Raw genomic sequence first — 26522 nt, forward strand, 5'->3', positions numbered from 1 at the left:
TCATAGTCAAAATCTTTTTTGCTTTTATTCTATTTAATGCTTAATATCTGGTAAAATACAATAAATAATTTTCAGTCTAGGACAATTAGATGTTATGCTTAATATTAAAATGTTCAGAGAGGATGTAAAAATAATATCTTACTATTTAACTTCAATGACAAAGCAGTTCTCAGTTTTAGACAACTGAGAAATTTTCAGCCATGAAAGAAAAATGAACATATTTTGCCCTTTCATAAACACATGTCTGTCATTGAAACCAACAGAAGACACCCCCCCTCCCCACACACACATGTATATGTGCCTGCCTTAGAGGGCAGAACTTGGCCTGGATCTTACAAAATGGTAGTTTGCAATTGACAATCATATTTAATTTTTTAACAAACAAAACTGCAGAATGCTCATGTATTTCACATTTTCCAAATCCTGTTACTGCAACTTACATGAAACATAAGCATATAAAAAATCATCACTGTACAACCACTTTTTTGTCCAAAAGTCAGAGTCAGAATGATAAAAACCAGCTAATTAATTAAAACCAGATTTATTGTTAATGTGCTGATGTTTGCATTAGCTGTCTTCTGTTTTAAGCACAAGGAATCTATTAAAACATAAAAGGCAAAAGTGGCTCAGAAAATGACAAACTTTCCAACATACTTGTAGCTTTACTAACACTTATCTGACACTACAGTTAATTGAAAACCAATGTAAACACCATGAGGTACAGATACCACTGGACATTCCTCACAACTGTGCAAACTGTGGGCCTCATCCTGCAAACACCACTGGCTCCAGAGCTTCGTCCCAGGGCTGGTCCCATTGAGTCCATCTGCAACACCCTGCAGCAGCCCCCACCCCTGCCATTTGCAGGAAGGGGTCTTGTGAACCCTCATGTCATGCACCAAATAGATGTAAAATGCCTCAGATTTCAAACTGATGCAAGAAGACTCAAGAAGCTGACATAGCTTCTCTAAAGTCTTATATAAATACTCCCTTAAAATTGTTAGAGGGTCTTCTGTTTCAAGGTAAATCTAATAAAATATTTTAACTGCTTTTAAATTAGGCAAAGAGTGCTTGAGCTGCTTTTTGTAAAAAAGCAACAATATTCCTTTGCTGTAAGATATTTTACAAATGTCCAGTCACTCTTCCCTTATTTTAGAGAAAGTAAGAGGCAGAGCTATTATTATTTTGTTGATGCAATTGCCTGTGGAATTCTGAAGCAGCCCAATGGATTTTTGTGATGACACTGAATCTTAAATTCATTCCTTTTCACAAGACTTTTCCCCCCGACTGTTTTATTCTGCTTCTTCAGTCTTTTCAGAGCTAGCTCCAGCTGAATTATCTGCCTCATACTTTTTATCAAGAGCATCTTCAAAGGATTTCCCACGGCAGTCATAGGTTTTACTTGTAGGTCCCACATGTGTTCGGATGCGAGCTCCTGGCTGGTACAACTGCATGGCTGGACGATCCTAGAAGGAAGGAGATAATGGTTAATGCTCTGAGAAACCCATGTGGGACACATATGTGGAATTATAAAGTTGTGAATCTTTACGAAGAAAGTAGATTTTGGGTTAAGTTACTTTATATTTTATAGGAATCAGGAAAAAAATGGCATGTAATGAAAATTGACTGGGTATTCAGTATCTATTTTTCAATATTTGTTGTTTATAACACTATTCTTGGGAGCCAAACATTTTGAAAAAATGAAAAATGATGTAAAAATTAAAGATCCTATGATACATTTGACATAAACAAGGAGAAATCCTGCAGACAGTTATCAAACATGTTATTCACAAGTAAAACAAAAGAAATGTTGCCACCTTCACTAACATCAGCTGAAAAGAATAGCCTGTGCGCTTGCAACTCTGCAGATGAAATGTCAAACATTACATATAAGCATAAAAATCCAAGACAGAGCAGAGAACAGCTCAGCAGGTAGCAGCTAGAAAATTATCCTCAACTGATCATCAATTATTACCCAATCCTTACCAGAATTTAAACATGCAATGCACATTTGAATTATATACACATCAAAATGAAATGGCACAGTTTTTGCTCCACTTCATCTTGCCTTCCATACTGAGCATGAGAGCAGGGAATTTATGCACTGATAATAAACAAAGTAAGTACAATTTGAGCATGTGCAGGCTCTGAGAGTGACCCAATCATACACATGCTGCTCTGATCCTGAGAAAATGGAAAAAGGAGCCAGTTTACATGGAAAAAACGCCTCAAACCTGAAAATGGTGATGGTCTTCAGAGCACTCTTTATTTTTGAAATTTCATTAGTAAAACACACCAGTTAGAAACTCTGCTGAAGAATTCTTTTCCTGGTAAGGGTATTTTTACTTTCACATAATGTTATGAAGCAACTGAAAGCTCACCAATACCTGAGTTTTTTGATCAGTCATGTGCTAAGTTCAGCAAACAGACAGCAGCCTGCTTAAAAACAGTGGCAGAGCATTGAAATTGTCCTACATCAAACTATACCAACTTTCAACTGCCTTCATAATGAAGTAAGTAATATAATAAGTAATAATAAGTAACTTTGAAGTAATTATTGATTTTTGTTATTTCATTCTTTTTTCTTATTCCCAATATACATTTCCCCTTTTCTTTGCTTTTTCTTTAATCCTTTTTGACCCACTTCTCTTTTTTTCACACACTTTTTTTCTCCTTCTCTTTAGACCAGATGCCAAGATTCACTACTGAGCCTTATGACTAGTTAGTGCTTTGCAGTGTGGTATGAAATGCATAACACACCTTTCTATATCCCAAACAGCTGCATAAAAGTAGATTCTCAAGCAGTGCCCTTTAGAAAGTTTAAGATAAAGGGTCCAAATGACTTTTCCTATGACAGCCTCTGTGTTACTTACACTGGAAGTTTCCCCATTTTCTAACTAATTCCTATGAACTTCAGAAAGAGGTTCCATCTCTGACTAAAAATTTGTGTTGGCATTGTCAATGCTATACCTAAGTAGTAAAACTGAGCCCTGAATCACCTATGTGATAAATACTCTAAGGAAAAAAGTCACCACACTGCAACATACCTTACTGATGGTGCTTATTTTTTTTAGGGAACAAATCTAGTATTTTAGTCCTAAGTGTGGACAAATCCAGGGACTCAGCAAGCTACCAGAAGTGTGATGCAAAGAAATAAAAGGCAGGCAGCTTCTTAACACTTGCCAAAAGGCCCCCAGGACCCATCCAGTTCCAAGGCTGGAGATTATTTTGACAGATTTCAAGAAGAGCATGGCAAGAATGAGAAAAAATATTTTTCCCATCTTCCTGTTTCTGAACTAGCCATTTTTCTTACTATTCTACAGAAAAATGTAGAACCAATGATGAGGAAAGTGGCTAATGTGCAAATGCAGATAAATCTTAGCCATCCTGCTCAGCTGACCTCTGCAAAAAAAAAACCTCAGGGCACACCAGGCTTTCTGTGTTGGCACAAGATGACTTCCTTGACATGCACAGTGAGTCCACCTGAACTTGTTCCCTGCACACTCCATGCAGACTCACTCTGCATGTGACCAGTTTACTCTTGTCAGCCTTAGCCCACAGTACAGATCAGTCACTTGCTTTGAAAGAAGAGTTTCACAGGCAGAATAAATTTCTACTCTTACAGCGTTTTGGTCATCTTTTGTGGAAAATCTAGGGTCAAGAGAGAGGGAGAAAGAAAAAGGGGCTGACAAGGAGAGCCACATCCTGAAAAGACTCTGGCACATCCGTGAAATCAGTCAGCCTGAGAAAAACGATACCCAGATCTCTGGGAGACAATAGGGAACAGCTCTACTACACACCCTGACACAGGCTCTGCTCACACTGGTTTTGCATCTGCTCTTCCCCTGACAACAGCTATGGGGATAAATTTATTCTAATGAAATGACAGCCCTTTCATACTGGCAGGTATGCAATACTGAAGAATCCATACATTCACGCTCTCTGAATTAGCTATTTATTTAACTCCTTACTGTTGCTCTACCAAGCAATGCCTGGCAAATCCATAATATAATTATTTTATGAGAGTAATGGAAGTATGCTTTTAAAAGACTAACATGCCACAGTTTTTAAATTTCATTACAGATCAGAAGTGTAACGATTTCTAATATACTTATAAAATGTAAGGCTTCCAAGAATAGTATTCTTCAAAAGACAGAAAGTCTTCTATATATTGTGAATATGAATGAGCCTGTAACCTTGACTTATTTTAACTGCTGGAGTCCTTTGACAACAACCCAGAAAGAAATCTGGGTTTTACTGAAAATAAGATAAACAATTCTTTTGAAAAAGCATCTTTATGCTGAATTTGCAGAAGTTAAAACCTGTGATCTTGAACCATATTAACTAATGAAAGATTATCCTAAATGAATAAAAGAACCTTATTTCTTATGCGCTCCTTTTTGGATGCCATGTCATCACACTTGTCCTCTTTACCCAGTTTGTCTACTGCCTCCACAGTGAAGCTGTAGTTGTAGTTCCCTTTCTTTCCTCTGTCTTGGTTGTATCCTTTCCCCCATTTCAGCTCTTCTTCATTCCTTCTCATAAACTTGTCAAACTCATAGTGAGTTCTATGCTTTCTGCCATCATCCAATCGATACCTTTGTCTTTCAGGTTCTTTTTCTCGAAATCTTCTCTCCAAATCTCTTTGCTCTTTGTCACTATCATTCTGTGACCTATGAGTATGTATGAAGAGAAAAAAAAAATCCAAGCAGTTAACAGAAAAAGGAGCTACAGAAATGTAAAAGTCAAAGCCTTCCTTTGACTTTGAGTGTGTAGATAAGTCATATATCAAGGCTGTTTTCTTCTCATTACAAAGGGTTATATGCTGAATGTCTCACCATGCATTTGGTTGAGAATTGCAGACAAAGCTTTACCAAGCTTTTGTGCAACTGTTGTGGAAGGCCCATTCTTCACGTTCTATCCCTCTTCGAAATCCTATCAATAGTTCCCCAATACCCTTCATATAAACACATGCTGCACTATTAGCTCTTGTAACCTGGTGTTGAGGTGAGTCATGCATGAAGATATTCCCGTGAACAGGAACATTCAGGATCTGAAGGAACTGTGCAGGTATCATGTATCAATTCGTAAATTTTATGTCTCTGCATAACAAAAATTATTTACTGACATCATAACTTGCAGAAGACACGTGTGAAAATAAATACTTATGTTCCAGGCTTTTGTTTATTGTATCTCCAAATAATCTAGCCTGCCTTTGCATATTTTATTTTGGCAAAGACCATTACCTTACCACAACATGATATTTAATTTCTGCTATGCTGTAAATTGTTTATATTATAAAGACTATTTGCAATATTTTGCTGCCCGTCTGATAAAATTCTCAGCTCTCTTATTCACTTCATTGTTCCAGTTCAGCAAATGGGTGTTTCTCTCATATGGCAAGACTGCAAATAATGAAGAAAGATTACAAACCAGATTGAACTTCAAAAGGAACAAATACAGGCAGTTTCTTTGCATTACATATGTATAAATACTTAAAATTGAAACAGCAAGTTACTTTTGATAGCCTCCTCATATTTTGGGAAACTGCCGATAGAATCAGAGAGGATGGAGATTTTTCAATGGTGTGGTGCTCAAATAGTGATATGCTTCTTATTCGCAATCATTTAATACAAATAAAAGTGTATCTATATATACAACTTTTCTTTTTCATGTAACAGAAATGTGAAAATTGGTAGCATCTGTCAATGCCAACTTAGGCATTAGTGGGGCTGCCAAAAGAGGGTCCCCATCTCAGGAAGAGCTGAAAGTCAGAGCAGAACCTGAATGAGAGGTTAAGTTATTCAGCATTTCACAAGACTGAGCTTGTATCAGCATAACACATTCACCAAGTGAAGCAACGTCCCAGCTGTCACAGACACCTGAACCAACCAAAGTTACACAGACCTCGTACCTGTAGCATGGATACATTTACATAAAATACTATGTTAGCTAAGGAGTATGTGGTTGTAAATTGCTTTGTTTCATGTTTAATAAGCTATTCCAGAACCTAACTCCAAGTCCTAGCAAGGCTCAGGGCAAGACCTTCCAAAAAGCCAGAAAGACTCCATTTGTTGCTGCAGTATTGCCTGATACTTGTCTCTTCCCTTGTCTGTTACTGTTGGGGAGGAAGTGCTGTGTCTGAAGGCAGACAGGTGACAGGGACACAAACTCCAGTTCCAAGAGTGGCTAAAATAGATTCCTAAAATTCAGTCACAGTGAACAGGCAGGCAAGAGTGGAAATGGCAGGGTAAGCAATTTGAGAGTATAGGTAGAAGACAAAGTTACATAGTCAGAGAAAGCAGAAATGAATAGAAGTAAAGGGAATGGAAGCACACTTCTGTTTGATGCAGTTTCAAATCCACATTTGACCATATAACTTACGTACCTACTGAGATTTTGATTTGACATGGCTTCAAACAGGCAATTCAGTCTCCTGCAGGTAGAGCTGGCACTTACAGCTTATTACCAATTTCTGAGTCAGTGACAAAGTAGTTTCAACTTTAAATCTCAATCCAACTGAAATAGCTCATAGCTTGCTACCTACCCACTAAAAATCAAGATGAAATCAGCACTTGGAAACACAAGGTAATGCTTACTGTACCTGTGCAGCCAAACAGATTCTGTTTTACATGGGCAAAATCTACATTAATGTCTTATTAAACTTACAGGATCAAGAGCAAACAATGTTACATGGCACCACCAAGAGTTTAATCCATAAAAAGCCAGGGAAGTAGGGGGGTCAGCATCCCTGGAGGTATTTAAAAGACATGCAGACATGGCACTTAAGGACACAGTTTATAATGGCAGTTTGGCAGTGCTGGGTTAACAGTTGGACTCAATGATCTTGAGGTCCATTCCAGCCTGAAAGATTCTGTGAGTAGCAAACAAGTGATTTGCCCTTGCAAGTGTTTCTGTCGAGTCTGTTCTGTTTCCATTCTCGAAGACCATCAATAAAGAAGTTGCTGAATATTTTAAATTTCAGAGTTTCAGGACATGGAATTTTACAGGAACATTCAGAACATACATATTTTTCTTCATTATTTATCTTGAATATCTAATAGGTAGATCCTGCTTGTGATGGGATTCATGTGCCAAAGGACAAGAAAGAGAACCAAGTGCTGGAAACACTTGTAAGATGAGTCATTTCCAGGCTACAGCTGTAATAGAACTGAGCTATGCCTTTTGTTCTTACCATTAAAAATGTAACACAAAGGCAGCAGGAGATAGAGACAGCCCGCTGCATGTATCTATCATAAGGCTTTCATTCACACCTTCACAATTTTGCCATTGTCCCACTTACCTAGACATTCATGTGTTTATTGCACCCAACCCACATGTGAAGGAAAAGTATGGCATTGTGGACAATTTAGTCTTCAACATGAGTAATGGAAGGAGAGCCTTACCTGAGCTCTTGATGGGGAACAGGTGAAATAACAACAAAATGAATTTTCATGCAGAAATCCTTCCTATCAGGGATTTCATAGCATTTCACCAATAACAAATTGCATCCACTAATACTGCCACCAGGTCAGTAAATTGTTACGAAACACCTTTTACCAAAACAACAGGAAAAGATTTGTTCACACACAGAATGAAATTGGTTCTTTGGTGACAGAACATCTTGTCAATGCACCACTTATATTTAAGCCTTGTGATGAAAGCATTTAAGATCTAAATTAAAGACAAAAAGGTAAGTATTACTTACTTTTCCTTGATTTCTTTTAGTGAACTCTCCAAAGATTTGGATTTTATACTCCCAGATCCAGGTGATTTATCCCATTTATTTTCATCAATGTCAGCTTCTTCACCTTTTTCTTTGTGCTTTTCACTGGCCAGTTCATCTCCTTTTTCAGGCTTCTTGAGAAGCTAAGAGATATTTGTTTTTATTGTGATGCAAAATTATTCTCCTCTATTGTACAAGCGTTTTAATAAGTATTAAATATATCAGTAACCTGCTAAGATTGGAGATACCTTATATTTGCATGCTAGGAATATATTTTACAAAGCATGAAATTTAAAGTTATTTTAAAAGGGTGGTTTACATTTGCTAAGGAGTGACAGTCATTATTAGGCATTCAACTACACACTTTAAAATACATGGAGAAAGCACTTACCTATTCTTCTCAGAGCACTTACCTACTCTTTTCTCCTGAGTTATAAACATAAAGACATTATTATGATCTATGGTTTCTTAGAAATCATGTAACAGAGATCAATGTCATTGCCCATAAAATAAGAAGCAGAACCTCTACAATACTACAAAGAGAACAGGATTAATTCTTCACTCCTTGAAACATAATATAAAATTTGTGTCACATGAATTGGGATAGACAGGCGTGTAGAAGTAGGTGCTCAGTACATCCTGACACAAATACAGATGGGGAAAACTTGTGATATCAGCAGAAGTCATTACATTTTCACCTTGAATATTAGGATTTTCAAGAAGTCTGTTCCTTTCATAGCAACCCATACAGAGCTTCAGCAGAGTTTAGTATTACAAGCATAAATTTTATACAATGACCAACTGTCTCAAATTATTACCCTACCATATCAATTCTAGGCAGAACACCTCAGTCTCTCCATTCCACCATTTTGTTTCTGAAATGAGCACAGGCTTATCTTCTCCAATATTTGAAACTTCTACAATGTTTCTCTCAGGTAATATTTTCCTTTACTTTCAGAGACAGAAATACCTTTCAGGGTCATATCCCTATAAATATGTCATGAATACTGGGGCTTTATGGACAAGCTCTTTTAGGTAATATATTTTAAGAATTAAGTCCCTTTTCTTATGAACTTCTAGAGTATTTTTTTTAATGCCCAGACATGAAAAACGTGTAATTCAGCTTCAGAATTTACTATTTTTATACTTTTAGGTGAAGAAAACTGTTTTCCAAGAACAAACAGGGAAAGATGTCCACAGTTCTGTGGCTCTCACCACCACTAAATCTGAGTCAAGCTCTTGCTTTATGCTACAAATTCTTATACCAAATTTCCTCTTCAAAACAGCCTATAAAGCCTTTCTAATAACAAAAACAAAATGGTTCAGATGAACAGTTTTATCTATGTCATCTTGCAGAAATAAGGTGGTTTTATATGGCCTGACTTCATAGCACAAGATACACCCTCCTAAGTGATGCAATTTCAGGTTGCACTGCCTTTCAGATTGCTAAAAGGCAGTGCAACCTGAAATTAGCATACAATTAAAATACATCCGTTCTGAGCATAAACATAAATACTTGTCTCTGCATATATGGCCAAATGAAGATTTGCATGACAGAAAGTGTTAAAGCTATGTTTCACAGAAACACAAAATCACCGAATATTCTGAGTTAGAAGAGACCTACAAGGATCATCAAGTCCAACTCTTAAGTGAATGGCCCATTTGGGGATCAAACCCACAATAATCTTCCAACAAGCTGGCACAGAACAATTTGATTCTGTCAGGTAATGCCGGCATGGAATGCTGCAGAGTTGTAAGAAGATGTCTGAGTTACCTGCTCTAACTGCACCAGCACACCATGGTAGGTAAGACCATCAGTCACACTTTCAAATAACACTTTGTCAAAGCCCTACATTACTTTCCCTTCCAGCCAAAACTGCTTTGGTGTCTCCACACTGTGCTGTTGTACACTAAATAAACATTGATATACCAAAGAACTTCTGGATAACTTCAAAAGAAGAATAATTTTTTTTTCATAGATCTCAGTTACCTTGATCCTTATTTCTTTTTCAGAAATCTTTTTTTGCTTCTCCACTTCTTTTCTTTTACGTCTTTCTTCTTCTCTGCGCTTCCTTTTCTCTTCCTCTCGCAAACGTTTCTTCTCCAATTCTCTCCGCCTCCGTTCTTCTCTTTTCTCTTCTCGTATTCTCTGAAGAGTTCAATAATGATTAATTGTAAATTGTCCAACAGAAAACCATATGAAACATAAATGTGGAACTTCAGGCAAAAGTCTGAACGTACCTGCTTTTCTAATTTTCTATTTTTAATATATTCCAAAAGGGGTGTTGTTCTTCTAGCTAAAACACAAAAAATTTGTGATATAGTGTTCAACTCCTAAAATGTACTCATTTCTTTACTTTAGAATTAACCCCCTTTTTCTAGCTTTATCTGAAAGGGAGCTGAGTCATTGATAAACCTCTTTGTTTCATGTATTTTTGAAGGCATTCCCATCATTCTGCTTTAGAAACACTTCATTGCTTTTTTGCTGCTAGCATTAGAAGCAACAGTAATATGTTGCACGATTATTTGATATTTAATTAAATATCATATCCTTTCAGTTCAAGAGAATGGCTTTTCTCTCTTGCTCATTGAATGCTTATTTCCCCAGAAAAAAGAAAGAAATGTGTTCAGAATCTATTCCTACTTTTTACTTTTGTACATTAAAACCTAGCTATATTGTTGTTCATATACAGCCCACATTACTGTAACTCACATAGCACTTTTCAATCACGGTTTTCAAAGTACATCATGAAGGAAACATTTTCAGTCTCATATAACATTTTCATTTACCTGACATTTAGTATTCACCTTTCCACAGGAAAACAGGAGGAATAACAGATAAGCAGTTTGTCCCAGGTTACATAGCAAAGTATTAGCAGATCCAATAAAACTCTGGCTTCCAAAATTGCTAATAAAATATTTCATCTACTGGATCACACAGCCATTCTTTTATTACAGAGCTGTCTCCACACTCTGAAATCAAGTCACCTGCCTGAACCATCCCCAAATTCTATAAAAACTTGGAGAACATAATCAAATTTTTTATCCTGTTCCTTATCAGATTCTTTATTCATGACTGTCAGTACTGAATTCAGACTTCACTTCAGCCTGTACTTACAGCTGTGAGTAGTTACAACAAATAGTCAGTTTTAGATATTCCAGAATAGAAAATGTTTACTACTTGAAATTGCTCTACAGTTATGTATTGGATTCTCCCACAAACCACAGAAAAACACTGCTTATTGAAATGCATGACAAAATTTGAAAGAAAAGAAAGAAAAAAATAATAAGAAAAGTCTTCAACAAATTTGAAATGACATGGTCAAAATCTAGACACAATTCATATCCCAAAAACATTTAAATGTTTTTGGACTGAAAGCTGGATTATGCTGGGGGCAAAACATTCACTAATAATAAAATTTTGTTACACAGTTATGAATGGGAAGGGTGATAGGATTCACTGTTTCTTTTTAGCAAATATCAATGGTAGGAATCAACAACCAGTAAAGATTGTTGATTTGATATTTTCTTCCTTCTATTCCTACATTTTCCATGCCTCCCCATCCTCTCCACCTGCCCATCATTTTGGACAAGTTTAAAGTCCCCAGAGCTGCCTTCCACAGTGGCTTCCTCTGGGCACCTTTACATGCTGAAAGAGATCACGAATTGTAACTGGAAGGTCTGAGGAAAGGATAAGCTGCACTGAGAGTTCAGAACTTGACCCTAGTCATGACTAAGACTGTAGTGCAAGAGGTTTAATGAGAAATTATAACTTGAAGTTCAAGGGAGAGAAGCAGTGTGATGAGTACTACCAAAAGAGGAAGGGGGAAAAAAATGTTTATCTAACTTGAATATTACCCAACTTATTTATGGGCCTTACTGCAAATACAAACCTAAGAGCATTTTCTTAAAATGTTTAAGAATCTTTAAGAGAAAATAAATTACTAAATGAAGAGCTGTGTCAGCATAACTTTACATTTTATCTTGCTGTCTACAAACGAGAAAAAATTGCTTATCTTAATCTTGCTACAGAGAAAATCTCTTTCATATCTCTCTGTCACATGGAAACTGATTAGCCAATGCATCTGGCATGATGCATAAAACATGTTGGTTTGCAGTAACTTTACATGGAGAAATTCTGAGCATGTGAGGCTCAATTCTGCCAGCAAAGTCTTGAGCACATCCTTCATTGACATCAGTAGGAGTAACACCTTTGAAACTGGACACACAGCTAAACCCTTACATAATTTTGCTATAAACATACTAACTGCTAAAGAAGTCTTTGGTTTTGTATTGATAACAATGGCCACAGCTTCGATTGGCAGGAAAAATAAAGCAACTACTTTGATTTCCTCTGACTTAACAGAAATGAAACATTAAAAGTCTTAAAGCTGCCTTCAGTTAATATTGTTACTCAGAAATCTGCCACTCTCAAGATTAATCATCTTCCCTAATATTTTTAAGTTAAAAAATCTTCTTGAAACCATAAACTTTTTGCAAATTGCAAACTTATTAAAAAATTTTTACTGCCTTTACTCTGCTGTCAACCAGAGAACCATGGAAGATTTGGAGTAAATAAAAATTACTGGGTGACCTCCCTATTTAAAACTGCAAAAAACAAGTTTTATTGATAACAGAGTTATCTAAATGTCCATTTCCTCTAAATTATTAAAGTTCCAAATCTTTCCAGTTAACTCTCAAAAAGCAGTAACAAATGACAGGAAAGGGGAAATGGCCTCAAGATGTAACTGAGCAGGGTTATATTGGATACTAAGAAAAATTTATTCACAGAAGACTGTCAAGCACTGGAACAGGCTGCCCAGGGATATGGAGTTGCTGTCGCTGGAGGTATTTAAAGATGTGTAGTTGTGGCATTTGTGCCACCATGGTTTAGTGGTGGATTTGGCACTGTTGAGTTAATGGTTGTACTTGATGTTCTTGAACAGCAAGTTTCCAACCTAAATGATTCTATGATTGTAATCAAAAGAGGTGGCCACTTTTTCACTGTAAAGAAATAACAGCAAAGGTCATTTTTTTTTCTTACTCAATTGTCACACCTAGGGAAAGACTAACTGTTCTGCATGTTATCACTAGAAGATACACAAAAATTCCCTGTCACTCCTGAAAACTGCATACTAGCACTGAAGATTTCAGTGCTCACCTTGTTTAAAATTCCCCCCAGGAGTGTGGAAGCCATGCTGCATGCATACAGAAAACAAGATGTTGCCTTACTTTCAAAGCTTTTCCAGAATCTTGATCATGAGAACAGAGATCATTCATGTTTCTTAATAAAAGCAGCTAATATCAGGGATCAATGGTTAAGTATTCCGCTATTTTGCATTTTATAAATAAATCTTTTATCTACTAATACATCTGTAAGTATTCAGAATTACTAAAGGCCTATTTCTGAAGCAAGTGTGTGTGCATGCAAAAGCTGAAGTGAAACCAAGTGATTTCATGCATAGAGACTTTAAGGTTTACTGCTACTACTTGCCTGGAAAACAAATATTTAACTGGTACTATAAATCTGTTAGACTGAACAGGTCAGCTCTTGCAGGTGGTATCATAAAGATAAAAAGTAAGATATTGAATATTCTCAATAATAAGAAAAATCAAGAAAACAGACCAATGAGTTCCCTTGTTTTGGCCTCAATCTCTCCCAAAAGAATCTCAGGATTGGCACAGATCTTGTCTTCATCAGCACAATAATTCTCTAGAAATTTCCTATATTCTGGATCTGTGAAGAAAATTTTTTGAATTATGTTAATACTTTGCAGTACATAACATAAATTTTCCACTGTGATGTCAGGAAAAGATGCTTACCGTCTTCAATGCTCCCAGCTTTGGCATCTTTCTTCTTCAGCTTCTTTTTTGAAATCTTCTGAAATGGAGCAAACTCAACCACTGCAGGATATTCCAAACCTTAAAAGAAATCAATCCTTAACTTTTGAGGGGGAGAAACATTCCCTACCTTCAAGTAAGATCTTCCAAACTCTCGAACACGTGTTGGAAAGTCTTATGTGAAAACAAACGTAAATGTTTCTACAACTCACTCCTAAACTTCTAATGAAAAGTTACATGAAGAGGTATTTAAATTTTTTAAAAAAGATCTTTTCTTTGGATATGCTGACAAGACTGAAAGTGAAGATGAATACTGTTGTGAAATAAATTTTTGGCAATATTACTTATAGCTCCCTTTTAATTAGTCACAAAAATTGGTTAGAAAAATCTATCACAAAATCTCAGTCTGACAAGTGATTAAGTACTATTGGGAAAGTAATCTAGAACTGTTGAGTTGCTTTTCTAAGGCTTTGTTGCCTAAAAAATAAATAAATGCCTGGTAATATGCAATAAAACAACAAAGCATCTCCTTTCAGAACCACAACTGTAAAACTCAGCTCACAGAATTGTGTGTAACTTCTCTGTTTACGATGGACTGTGCAACTTCTGCCTGTTTTTACTGGCAGGGATTCTTTGCTTTGAGTTGGCTTCTTCTGTGGACTGGAGTCAGAACCGCGTGTGGGGTTTGAATTGCACTTGGTTTCCACTTGCAGCAGGTTCAAGATTACACTTTGCTCAAGTCCGAGGAAAACTTGTCTTCAGTCTGCTAGAACATTTGTTAACCTTATTGAACCTGCTAATCCTTGTTTCAGTTTTAGCCTCAAAATGCAATGCTGCCACAAGCCTCCCCAGAAAGCACTTCTGATCAAACCTTGTGCTCTTTAATTGTACAAGCAATCATGTCAAACCGGCCAACTGTGTCCAAGCTTAGTTTTGCAGAGTATTCTGGCTTCAGTACAGCATAATACTGAAGAATGTGCTGAATTTAGGCAAAGTCTTAGCAGAATCATTAAACTTCTTTCTAGTTTTACATTTTCAAACACTCAGAATTTTAAATCTGGGAAATGCACACTGCTAGGATTGTGTTCTTCATCTCTACAAAAACCATCTAAATCTGAGGAATATTAGAAAGAAATAAAACATCACAGGTAGGAAATGCTGAAGAGGAATTCATTGGTTTGACAGCTTCTTTAGAGACCAGTTTCTATTAAGAGTGGGCAGGACTACTTTTTACAGGACCTCTGCAACACTGAGTATACAGAACAGAAAAATGTTTGTACAAGAGAGCCACAAATCTACATCTATTTTACATAACCTATGCAACTTTTTACAGAAGGTATGCCTGAATGAGTCAAGGAACTGCTAAAGTTCTGCTAAACCACTTCTTACTGATGGCAGTTTCATACTCCTGCAGCCGACCTGGATTAATCCACATCTACATTACAAACTTTTTCTTTACTGTTGGGCAAACATTTGCAGACTGAACATTTTAAAACTGGCAATCAATTTTGCCATTCTTGTTCTCAGAACTTAACTCAAGATGTCTGCAAAGGCCCTAAAAATTCAACCTCTACATGTCTTAAAAGTGGGCAACCAAAATGTTGAAAGTTTCTTCTTGCTTTTTCCAAACAGGAGTAAGTGGCAGAACTTTAGCTCAGAAATGCTGAAGATGTAAAAATCTGTGCTCACGATGTGTTCAGTTACTATTGTAATGAATTGTGAAGTTTGCATAAGGAAATTTTCTTAGTATGGTCTTGATAGCGCATGGCCTAAAGTATAAGAATGCACATAAAGCATGCACACCACATAGACGAGCAAAACTGCATGGACAAATATAGTTTGCACTTTATTATATTTTAAGTAATAAATGTTAACATATTTTTATGTAATTAACTGCCTAGTGATGAAATAATGGCATAACTAGGAAAAAGAAAGCAAATTGATGCTCTAAACTGGTATATGTATACATACACATTTAATATCTTACAAACAGTCCAACCTTTATTATCAATGAAGACATAGCCATCAAAGCGATCTCTAAAAAGAAGGATGTCCTCAGGATTTCTAAAGTTAATGTATGCTCTTGAGTAGAGATGAGGATAAAGGCTGCAACAAGAAATTTTATTTTATGTTACTTATTATTCTTTTCAGGGCTAGGGAAAACATAAAACCAGAGGAGTCACATCATAATTCTCATCTTCTTTGAGAAACTGCTTCCTTAAGCAGTCTTTGCATTTACACATCTAATGATATATATATATGACAAAAAGAAACAGAACATCAGAGTTCTGTACGCAACTGTGAAATTTATTCTGAACTAACACAAATATTTCCAGTTTATTTTGTCCCCCTAAGTTGCAGAGCATACATTTCCAACTGTGCAGGATCAAAACTTTAATATTTCCCAATTTAAGAGATATGAATAACAGCTGTGCTTTTGGGGAACTTCTTGGGCATACTCAGAAAAGTTTTGTACCACTGAAAAGGAAAGGTGGAGTAAAAGACTGCAGTCAAGTGGCAGCTTCCAGGCTGTCACTGTATTTAAAAAGATTTCCACCTTTAAAAGAGAATAAGAAGCCTACTAGTTGGCAATATAATCCACTGAATTACACACAAATAAATAAACTCCATCAGACACCCAGGTGTTATCAATGTACATGCAATGTCTAGTTGTGACCAACAGTTGCTGTGAAAATCCAAAGCATAACAAAAGAAACGGGTACATAAAATAATTCTGATTCTTCAAGAATTTATTGGCATAGATCCCACTCCATGGGTAAATGTTTCATGTGCCTGATAAAAATCTTAGGGCTGGCACACCACAACCATGATGAAACTGAAGTAATTGAATGAATTAGAACCCATCAGCTAAATTATTATGAGTCAGGGCATGTACATGCTTTAAACTCCTACAACTGCTATATATAAGTCAGTTTGTATTAAACTGACTTAATGATGACTGCGTATTATATCAAGTTCCTGAACAAATCTTAACACAAGCCCATATCTCTAAAATACCTATAATTCCATAATTCCAATAGTTCATAATTCCATTGTCACCTATGGCCTGTCTTCAGACCAACTCGCCACTGGCACCAGGAGACAATAAACACACACAGCTGCAATTGTATTTCAATCCCATAGCTCTTTCAAAATCAGAGTTCACAATGAGTGAGAAAGAGCAAAAATAGGGATTGGATCACAGGATCCACGCGTGTGGCAGCTCAAAGCAACATTGCTCCCAAGTAACTTTTTTCTTTTTAAAATATGCATCCATATGGATTCCACTTACAGTGTTAGGAGGAGACCATAAAGAGCAGTGCTGTCAATCACCAATGATTTTGTACACCCACCAATTTTGTGTTTGATCCTGTAGCCAGAAGAAATGTCAAAAAACCAAAACAACTTGGAGGGCTTTTTTTCATTTAGCTACTTTGTAAATACCAGCTATGAAGTGTTTCTACAGCTTGAAGAAGATAAACTATTTCCAAGGAAGAGAGGAAGAGCCATTTTATCTATATATACCCAGTATATTTTGACAGTCTAGGATAGGAACAGCATTGTGTGAATGGTAAGTGGGTAACTGCAAAAATGGGAAGTGGGAAACTGCTAGGGCATGCCAGGGCTGAAAGATGCTATAGCATGGCTATAGATTTATCACCAAGATGCAAAGCAGATATAAAAAGACAGATTTCTTCTCATCAATTTCAAAGAAGACAAAATTTAACACTTTTCATAATTACACTGAGTTAAAAGATGTATTTTAAAATGTGTAAGGAAAGAATTTTATTGTGGCAATCTAGAGCTGTACTGGAAGCAATGTCTCTGTGCTGCCTAATGGCTACAACAGTAAAAGTCTCAGATACCTGGGGCTCCCATGAAGAAGGAAACTTCCTTCTCTGTCATATCAACAGCACTATTCTTATCTTTCATGTGCTTTGAGGTTTAAATTTAACAAGGCCTGACATTAGATGGATATGATTGTACCCTTGAAGTGCTAAACATTCATCAGATAAAAGCAGGAATCTTGAGGGAGCATTATTTTTCATTCCAGTTATTACGTGAGATTGAGGATTGAGTTTTAGTCCCCAGTCTAAATAACTACTCCACTGTTCTTTCCATCTTCAGCTTTTGTAAAATACTAAAACTTTCTATAGATTAAAGACTGTTACTTGGACAAGGGTCCACTCCTACATTACTGTGACACTTCTCTGCATCAGTGCACAGCAAGCAGATTCATCATACAGTTGGATTTTTTTTATTCCTGTAGGAACTCAGAACCTTATGGTTAGACACACTGTGAAACAGAACTGAAAATACAAAGGCTTGCTCCTTCCTTTTTTCCTTCAGCTGGAAAATCAATGCAATCTCTTTCACCTTCTTTGGCAACATAATCTTTTCCTGGTATACAACATAATATTTTTCTTGCTCTTTCAGCTTAAACAGAGTGAATATATTTAAAAATGGAGGAACATGTGATATGATTATTAAGCACTCATTAGTAAGAACGAACTGAGTCTGTAAAAAGGACTCTGGAAAACAGACTTAGAATCTACCTTGCAAGTAAGGGATCTAGTGTTGTTGTTATACATATTTAACATCTTCAAGAACTTCACACACACCAGCAGAAACAAACAACAATGTAAAAGCATGATTGAGCACAGCAGGATATTGATGTGCAGCACAATAACACAGCACTGTCTGTCCATTACTGTGGCTATTTATTGGGGAAGAAGGTTGCAGAAACAGAGCTGTGACAACACTTCTCTGATGCAGCCACTTCCACAAAAGAGTTGGTTCTCATATGCATGTGAGTTAGCTATCAGGGTGCTGAGTGCACAAAACCAACCCAACTAAGTGTTTCAAACCCTTGTCTTAGGCTTCTTACTCAGCAAAGTGTACAGTGTGCCTAGAAAAGGGAGTAAAATTAACTCTAGGTGGGAAGCTAACTAAACCTAGCAAAATTGAAATACTTGACACTGGATGGCATATATATCACTTTTACTCTAGGTTTGACACACATGATTTCCAGCAGCTACTCCCCATCCTGGATTGTCTTTACCTATCCATTCAGAACCCAACAGAATTTCTGCAGCAAAGAATGCACAGGGCTTCACAGGGCTACAGGCACTCTGAGGCTAACAAGCCCTCCTAAGGAGAAACACTCTTGCTTGACTTTGGTACTTAGTATTTAGCAGTTACTGGCTAAAATACTCTTTACTCTTTAGGATTTTGTCTTCCAGCTGAGTCCTACAGAAGTGAACTCTGTCTGTCTTCTGCTTTTTTTAACTATCTACCACCACAGATTTCATTCTGGATCTGAAATTCAGTTTTATCATCCAAGAGCTGGTTCCATTTTGCCATATGTTTGCTGTCTATAATGCTGCTTTCCATACATATAGTGTTTTGGACAGATGCACTGCACATGTTGGCACTTGGAGCAATCTCTATGGAAATAACCCAGATGAGTCTGAGTGTACACATTTATTCATTCCAACACACTGTTTCTTTTTTCTTTTTCTGCTCTGCATTCAAGGGCATTCGATCTTTCAGGGTACATTTATTTCTGTAACACTTAATCTATCATATTTTTAAGTCCTTGTTTTTCTAGCAACTTTAATAACAAACACATTCTAAATGTTTACTTCTTCTACAAAGTACCTTTAAACACAATTGTGTAAAAAGACTGATACACAGGAACATAATTTTAAATAGTTATTTACAGTCCAAACAGCAACATATTAACTATAATGCCAGCAATCTCATCTTAGTAAAATACTTATCAACACATGAATCATGGTGGACATTTATAAAATATATACTTACATGTATATAGAGCTCTACAACTTAATTTTGGAGAGTCAAATAGCACCTCCACCCATTCATTCATAGAGTAACTGATAACTCATCATTGACATTTTCATGTCAAGCTAAAATCCCCTGGCCTTCATCCTCGTCATCTTCTGTGGTCATTCGTGTTATGGGTGGAACTGGCACAATTTCAAATAAGCTTAGTCTTTCCTTTTTACAGCTATAAATGAGCAGTTTGCCTGGCAGAGAAAGCAGAAACACCAGAGTTGTGCCAATCAAAGCCTGTCAATTATCTCACCCAGAACACAGTAGTGGTGGTTCCCTGGAAGCACTAAAGGCACTGCCCCTTCACTGCTGCAGTTCCTGGGTGCAAACCTACATCCTACAGTGCTAATGCTCTTTAGCTACAATAATCCTGAGCACAATGTTGGGAAGAAGGTATGGAGGGAAAAGGAGGAGTGCTCTTTTGGAAAAGCCATATCACTCTGTGATACATGGCATGGCACTGAGAATTTGAACTGTTTTCATGCAAGCAAAGCTTGTGTTCAGATTCCTTTCCTTTCATAAACTCAGAACACTATCAACAATTCCTGGCACTCAGCACTCAATGCCAGCCCAGAGAGAATACCCAAACTCTGAAGGGCCAGAGATCAATCACTTGACTGGTGATTAGTCAAATCTTTAGAATAGGCTCAGAAACCTTTACTAGCAAACAATAAGGAAAGAGCGCCTGGAAAAAATAGTTAATATTTGAGTACACAACAGTCTATCAAGAAGGCAGAGTCTTTATTATCATCTATAAACAGTGTTTTGTTTGCATTTTAATGTCAATATGAAAGAGAAAATAAATGTAATGCAGTGAATCAGATGAATCTAAAAAGGAACGAAACACAAGTCACTTTCTGAAATGATTTTACTGAAACAGATGTAACTGAAAATTACATTAATCATATGAAATTCGAAAAAGTTTTATAGCTTGCCTATAACACAACATTGTAGACTTAAAGATAGCACTTACAAAGATATTATAAAGATTACAAAAAAAGAGAAACTGGAGTTGATATGCATATCTTTGTTTTGTCTTATAGGATGATTTATCTTGGAAATAAAAATGTAGAAACAGCTACAGTTAGACCTCTCTAGTACCCTTATCAAAAGCAACTAATAGAGAATGCCAGGAGCAAATTTATTAAAAAGAGGAAAATGTACAAATACTGCACTCAGTTCATAACTGCAAGTATCTGCAACCTAGGGACTTTGTAATACCGAACTTTTAACTTACGTTTAATAGGTTTTCGTAGATAAATATCTGTCTAAGTATTTGTCTAACTGCTCCTGACCCATTTCCAACATTCATCATTTGTGGCATGAATTTCTGAAAAGCTCTAAAATCTGAATGAGCTCATAGAAACTTCTGTGATGTAGTAACCAAGAATGTGGCTAAACTGAGATGTTACAGCTCTTAAGGAAACTTGTCTGCTTCTGCATCAAAGCATCTCTATGCCCCTTTTCAACAGATCCTCTTCACTGAGTAGCTGCTTCAAATCCTTCTCATTGGGTGACATGACTTTTCATCTTCCCATGTTTTTGTTATCACTGAATTCTCTGGATTGCTTGCCACTATGCACATGGTACAGGATATGGAAAAAAGCTATTCAGTGAAGGACAGAAAACATGCCAACCTTGTCCTGTAGCTTTTCCTGTTAGCTAGAATGACATGAAGTTGCATGCACAGAGTTTGCTGAAATCTTGTGAACTGTCCATAACACGACAGACTATGGCAATATAATGTCTTACACTCAAAAAGTATTCTCTGTTGGGGAAGAGAAGACTGAGATAACTTTGATTAAACTTTTACTTTCTGGAAGTTTATTGTATATTCCTCCATGGGTAACATAAAGAGAAGACTCATAAAAAGATATACGTGGGTATGTGTCAGCATTTGAACACAGAGGACAAAAGAGACACGGTGATCTTGAGCCAGTCAAAAAACAAATAATCAGTCAAGCCAACACTGCAGAATGGCAGTGAAATGCCCACATAAGCTGTGTAGTTTGCTGAAAGAAGCTGTAGCCATACAAACCTGGTAAAGATAAATCCATTCCAAAATAACCCATCTTTTGTCTGAAAACACATTTTTTGAAAAGCAGGATGAAGAAAAATGGAGCAAGCACAAAACATTTCATGCTGAAAAATTCAAACTTAAATGATTTTTTTTTAGTGAGTTTAGATTTGTGAAGGCAGAAGAAAATAACATTACAAATGACAGAGTGAGAGAAAAAAACGTATCTTTCATTGGTAACCTGCCATAGATGCAACTAAACAAGTGAACAGCAAAATTTTTGGGTAATCCAAATTTCATCACATAGGAGAGAAAATTAAACTTTATATATCCAACTATTGTCAGTGCCTTCTCTTTTCTAAAGAGGCTGAGTCTCAAAATTCTTATGCAAACTTTTCTGGAAAAATAAAATTCAACATTTTTTAACTGTTAATTGGCATTTGTGCATCTAAACACAGTGAGAACCAACACTCTTCTTCAGAGAATTTTTGGTTTACCTTTGGTATTTTCCTCTTATCAAATGAACAGCTGGGACAGAGGAGGAAGCCTGAAAGAGGCCCACTTGGAAACAGAGGTGACAAAGTTCAGAAGAGCAATGTAAGGTGCAAAGATTTCCAATCAGAGTAAGTTCTCCTCCTTCCTTGCTTCACATCCTTTGTAGTTTTAACAGACAAGATGAAGCACATACTATTTTGTTGCTCCACTCATGTGCAACTACCTAGGTCAGAAATGGTCATAATTCCTCTAAATAAACATTTATTTCTTCTTGCTTGTGAAGCTGACTCTGAGAGAACCCCTAACTTCAAAATTTGGTCAGCAATAAAGAGTCAGCATCCCTCTACAGTCAGTGGAAAGAATCTTGAGCCAGTGGAGGTGTGATTCATCACACACTAAGATATGACAAGATGGATCTTATACTTCAGTTTTTAAGAACACATGAATATTAAGCATACATGATGTTTAGTTTCTCTTCTGGAAACTGATTTATTCAAACGGGAATTGCATTTTACCACTGTGATACTGAGTAAATTATGTAACTATACCAGCAATTCTGATTTAATTTAAATCAGCCAATATTTCTTCTTTTTTACTTTTGCATGAGACAAAAATGAATAAAACTAGATTATTTAAAAATTGGTATGATGCACAAAAAAATCCATGCAGGTAAATGAAGAAACTAAACTCACACTCATAAAAATATTCTGTCATTGTTTGTCCCAGAATGAATCTTACTCACAGCCAATTAAGCAGGCTGTTACAGTTTATCAACAAAGGATAAAAGAAACATCAGGGTTTCAAACTACATTATGGCCTATTCATACAAAAAAAAAATCCACTTTAAAATCTCCAGTTTAAAGGAAAAGAGCAGGAATGCCATTGTCTCTGCATATGCAGCCAGCTTTCAGAAATATTTTAAGGAGTAGACTGAACTATTCAGAGACAATGACTCAAAACATTCCTCATTTGTGGAGATGCCAGGCAGCTTGGTTGAGATGGAATAAGTGAACTTTTGGTTGTGTAATGTCTAAACCTCTGATCTGGTAAGGCACAGGGTGAAGGATGAGCTGTGAGTGAGATAAGAGCTGGATCCTGTGGACAGGACTGTGCCTCTTGTCATGCTAAGCTGTGCTTCCTTGCACAAACCACTGGGCTGTGGGACTGGCCCTCCTCACTCTGGAAATGCTGGGGAACTCAGTGTGACCTGAGCTGGTTCATCTCTGCTGATGGGACATAATGGGGTACAAGTGACTCAACTGCACTGCTAGGATGGGCAGCTGTGCTGTCTTAGAAGGTGTCGTGGACTCCCAAAGAGTCCCATGATCTACAGTATTACATGAAGATCACTGCTCCTGAGGAGGCACCTGATTTATATTTACCTGAACCAGAGTGAATACAGACCCAAAGATGCTGTGTTCCACCATCCTCTCCCCACCACTTATTCGGGACTTCCCCCCAACTCCTCCCACCAGATCTGGATCCAAGACTGCACAGCAACCAAGTCTTATTGCAGGGCCTATGGGTGGTGAGATCCTCACACTTGTACCTTGTTTTTCTTTCTTTTGTGCTTTTCTTTCTTTCCTCCTTTCTTTCTTTCTCTCTCTTTCTTTCCCCTTGTGTGTGTCCTTGGGTGATGTTGTTGCACTTTCACATTGCAATGCTTTCACGCTGTATTACTATAGATAATAACCACCAAAACAGCTCCATACGTGTTTTTCTTTGCAGCCAAGTTGTTCTATAATAAACCCTACATTGTTTATTTACAAATACCGATCATTCAGTGTCACTCACATTAATTTGCCCCAAGGGATCTAGCAACAAGAATGTGGGTTATCCCCACCTTCTGAGGTGGGCCATAATAGTAACTCAACAAAAATAATAAAAAGAGGGAAAACATGTGATTTGGAATGTCCCACATACCTTGATTAGATTTTTAGCACCTGAAAACCTACTGAAACAGCTCATCCTCACCTGGGATCAGCAGTGCAAAACTCAAAATAATCATGGGCAGGTAGAGGATGCAGCTGTTCCTCCAGTTGCTCCTTGGTTAGACAAGGAGGAAGCCTTCGAATAACCACCTGCATATATAAAAAGAAATGGAGATTTATACTGTAGAAACAGATGGCACAAATTCCCTGACTTAGTTCCTGTAATTGTTTTGAAACTGTAGGATAATTGACATATTCTGATGAGCAGCCTGAGAACTACAGCAATTTAATCATCAACCTAAAAAATAGATATTGATTACATAAAAATTTTACAGTATCTCTAAAAAATTATTTAAACTAGCTTTTAAGTCATGTTACAGCAGTATTTCAGTGTAATAGATCTCTGTCCAGTTGCTCCTGGCAGGGGTTTTTCAGAGAGGATGCTGGGGCTGCCCAGCGCAGAGTGCAGCAGCTCCAATGGATCCACCTCAGGGCACAGCTGAGCCCCTTAAGCCAAGTCAGTGGTGACTTTAGGAAAGGTATCTAAGAATGGACAGGAAAGGGGCGAGAATGGACAGCAGGGACAGCAGTGGGTGAGACAGAGGAGTAAGGGACAAAAAAAGTGTAAGACACAGCCCTGCAGACAAACAGGAAAGGACAAGGAGGGAAGGAAGTGCTCCAAGTGCCAAAGCAGAGAGCCCCTTGAAGGAGATCATGGTGAGGCACACTGTTCCTCCACATGCCATGACCACCTGCAGCCCATGGGGGACTCTATGCCACAGCAAGTTGAGATGCCCTGAAGGGTCTTGCAGCCTGTGCAGAGGAGCCCACACTAGATCAGGTTTATCCTGAAGGCCTGCAGCCCATGAAGGAGACTCATGCTGCATCAGGTCATGAACAACTGCAGCATGTGGGAGGGACCCTCCTGCAGTACTTCATGAAGGACTGTATCCTGTCATGTCCTGTGTCAAGTCCCCCATGCTGGAGGAGGGAAGGAGTGTTAAGGAAGATGGAGCAGCAGGGAGGAGCGGTTATGTCTGTTCTGCAACACCCATTCCTCATCCTTCTGCAGTATTCCAGGCAGAGAAGGTTAAGCCTGGGAAGGAAGAGGGGAGGTGGAAGGTGTTTCAGTTGCAATCTTTTTTTTTTTTTAACAGTCTTCTCTAATTTTTAATTAGCCATTAAGTAAATTAATTCTCTCCATGTTAGAACCATACTGTATCCTGAGTTAGAAGGGACCCACAAGGACCACTGAAGTCCCACTCCTGGCCCTGCCCCAAGAATCACAGCGTGTGCCTGAGAGCACTGGCCAAATGCTTCTTGAACTCTGTCAGGCTTAGTGCTGACTATTTTCTTGGGGAGCCTGTTCCAGTGCCCAACCATCCTTTGGGTGAAGGACCTTTTTCTATATGCAATCTAAACCTCCCCCAGACACAACTTTGTGCCATTCTTTCACATCCTGTCACTGGCCACCAGAAAGAAAGTATCAGTGCCTGCCCCTCTGTTTTCCTTTGTAAGAAAGCTGTAAGAAGCTGCTATGAGGTCCTCCCTCAGCTGTGTCAGTTTTTCTTGTGATGACACTTTGTTTTTTCCATCATACCTTATTCCTGGGTCTTGCTGAGGGAGGAATGCAAGAGCACCTGGCTGGAGATCAGCCACCCAAAGTCAACCCACTACACCAACTTAAACTGCCCAATAATAAAGGCCAGGAAACAGTGTAGAAATCTCTGGCTGAATGATGACAGCACACAAAGCAGTAAAATAGCCATCAAACTTCAGGAAACTTGTTTTAATTTCTGAGTGCTTTAATATCTGAATTTAACTTCACTGAGCTCTGAGTTATACTCATTTTCAGTTCTTCAGTTTTCCAATTAAAAAAAAAAAACGGGAATAAATCAAATCTCACAGTACTCAAAGACTCACAGAATTGTCAGGATTGGAAGGGATCTCTGGTTTAACCCCCATGCCAAGGCAGGGTAACCTGGAGCAGGTGTCACAGGAACATGTCCAGGTGGGCTCTGAATGTCTCCAGCCAGAGGCTCTGTGACATTCCTGAACAGCCTGTTATAGTCTGCAAGTATTATATGAAAAATGCTTGAATAAAGACGGAGAAGAGAGATGTGCTCTTGCCCTTGTCAGAAGCTGCTTTGCCACAGCAATAGCCAGCCTTGATTTCTCAATTAAAGGTGAAATGATTTCCAGCGCTGAAACTGGGGGTCTCCCAAATACTCAGCGAATAAACACTCTCATTCTGCAGATGAAGAAATTCCCGTTACAAACACACGGACCTCCTGAGATCAGGCTCGGTCTGTCTGTTCACTGCAGCCTCCCTCCCACCCTCTCCCACCGCAGCCGCCCCCGCCCCTATCCCCGCGCCGCGCTCGCGCCCCCTCACTTTGCTCAGCGCCGTTTTCTTCTCTTCCCGCTGTTTCCCCGGCGCCGGGTGAAGCGGCGGCGGCGGCAGGGGGGACGGCGGGGACGTCGGCGGCGGGTTCGGAGGAGCGTCCGTGTCGCGGCGCGGCGACTCCTGCAGCAGCGGGGCGTCCATGGGCCGCGAGTCGCACCCGCCGCCTCGGCCCGGCCCCTCCCCTGCCTCCCACTCCGAGCGCATGCAGCCGCCGCGCCCGCAGCCGGGAGGAAACCTCGCGAGAACGGC

The 26522-nt window shown here is 38.0% G+C and overlaps 1 protein-coding gene across 2 annotated transcripts; it reads right to left on the minus strand.

Annotated features, from left to right (window-relative positions):
• Window positions 1-26496, minus strand: UPF3A (UPF3A regulator of nonsense mediated mRNA decay). Of its 2 annotated transcripts, XM_050980655.1 has the most exons (10): window positions 26262-26496; window positions 23910-24016; window positions 15567-15673; window positions 13550-13648; window positions 13353-13463; window positions 9968-10023; window positions 9717-9875; window positions 7709-7869; window positions 4379-4673; window positions 1-1466 (listed from the first exon to the last, which is right to left on the minus strand). In XM_050980655.1, the coding sequence occupies exons 1-10, from the start codon at window positions 26475-26477 to the stop codon at window positions 1293-1295; spliced, it is 1485 nt and encodes a 494-aa protein (XP_050836612.1). In that variant the 5' UTR covers window positions 26478-26496; the 3' UTR covers window positions 1-1292. The 2 variants fall into 2 exon arrangements, with proteins under 2 accessions (XP_050836612.1, XP_030090064.1); XM_030234204.2 differs by lacking the exon at window positions 15567-15673 and having other exon boundaries at window positions 26262-26407.
• Between the last annotated feature and the right edge of the window lie 26 nt (window positions 26497-26522).

Source organism: Serinus canaria, chromosome 1 (genome assembly GCF_022539315.1).
Source record: "Serinus canaria isolate serCan28SL12 chromosome 1, serCan2020, whole genome shotgun sequence".
NCBI classification, from domain to species: Eukaryota; Metazoa; Chordata; class Aves; order Passeriformes; family Fringillidae; genus Serinus; species Serinus canaria.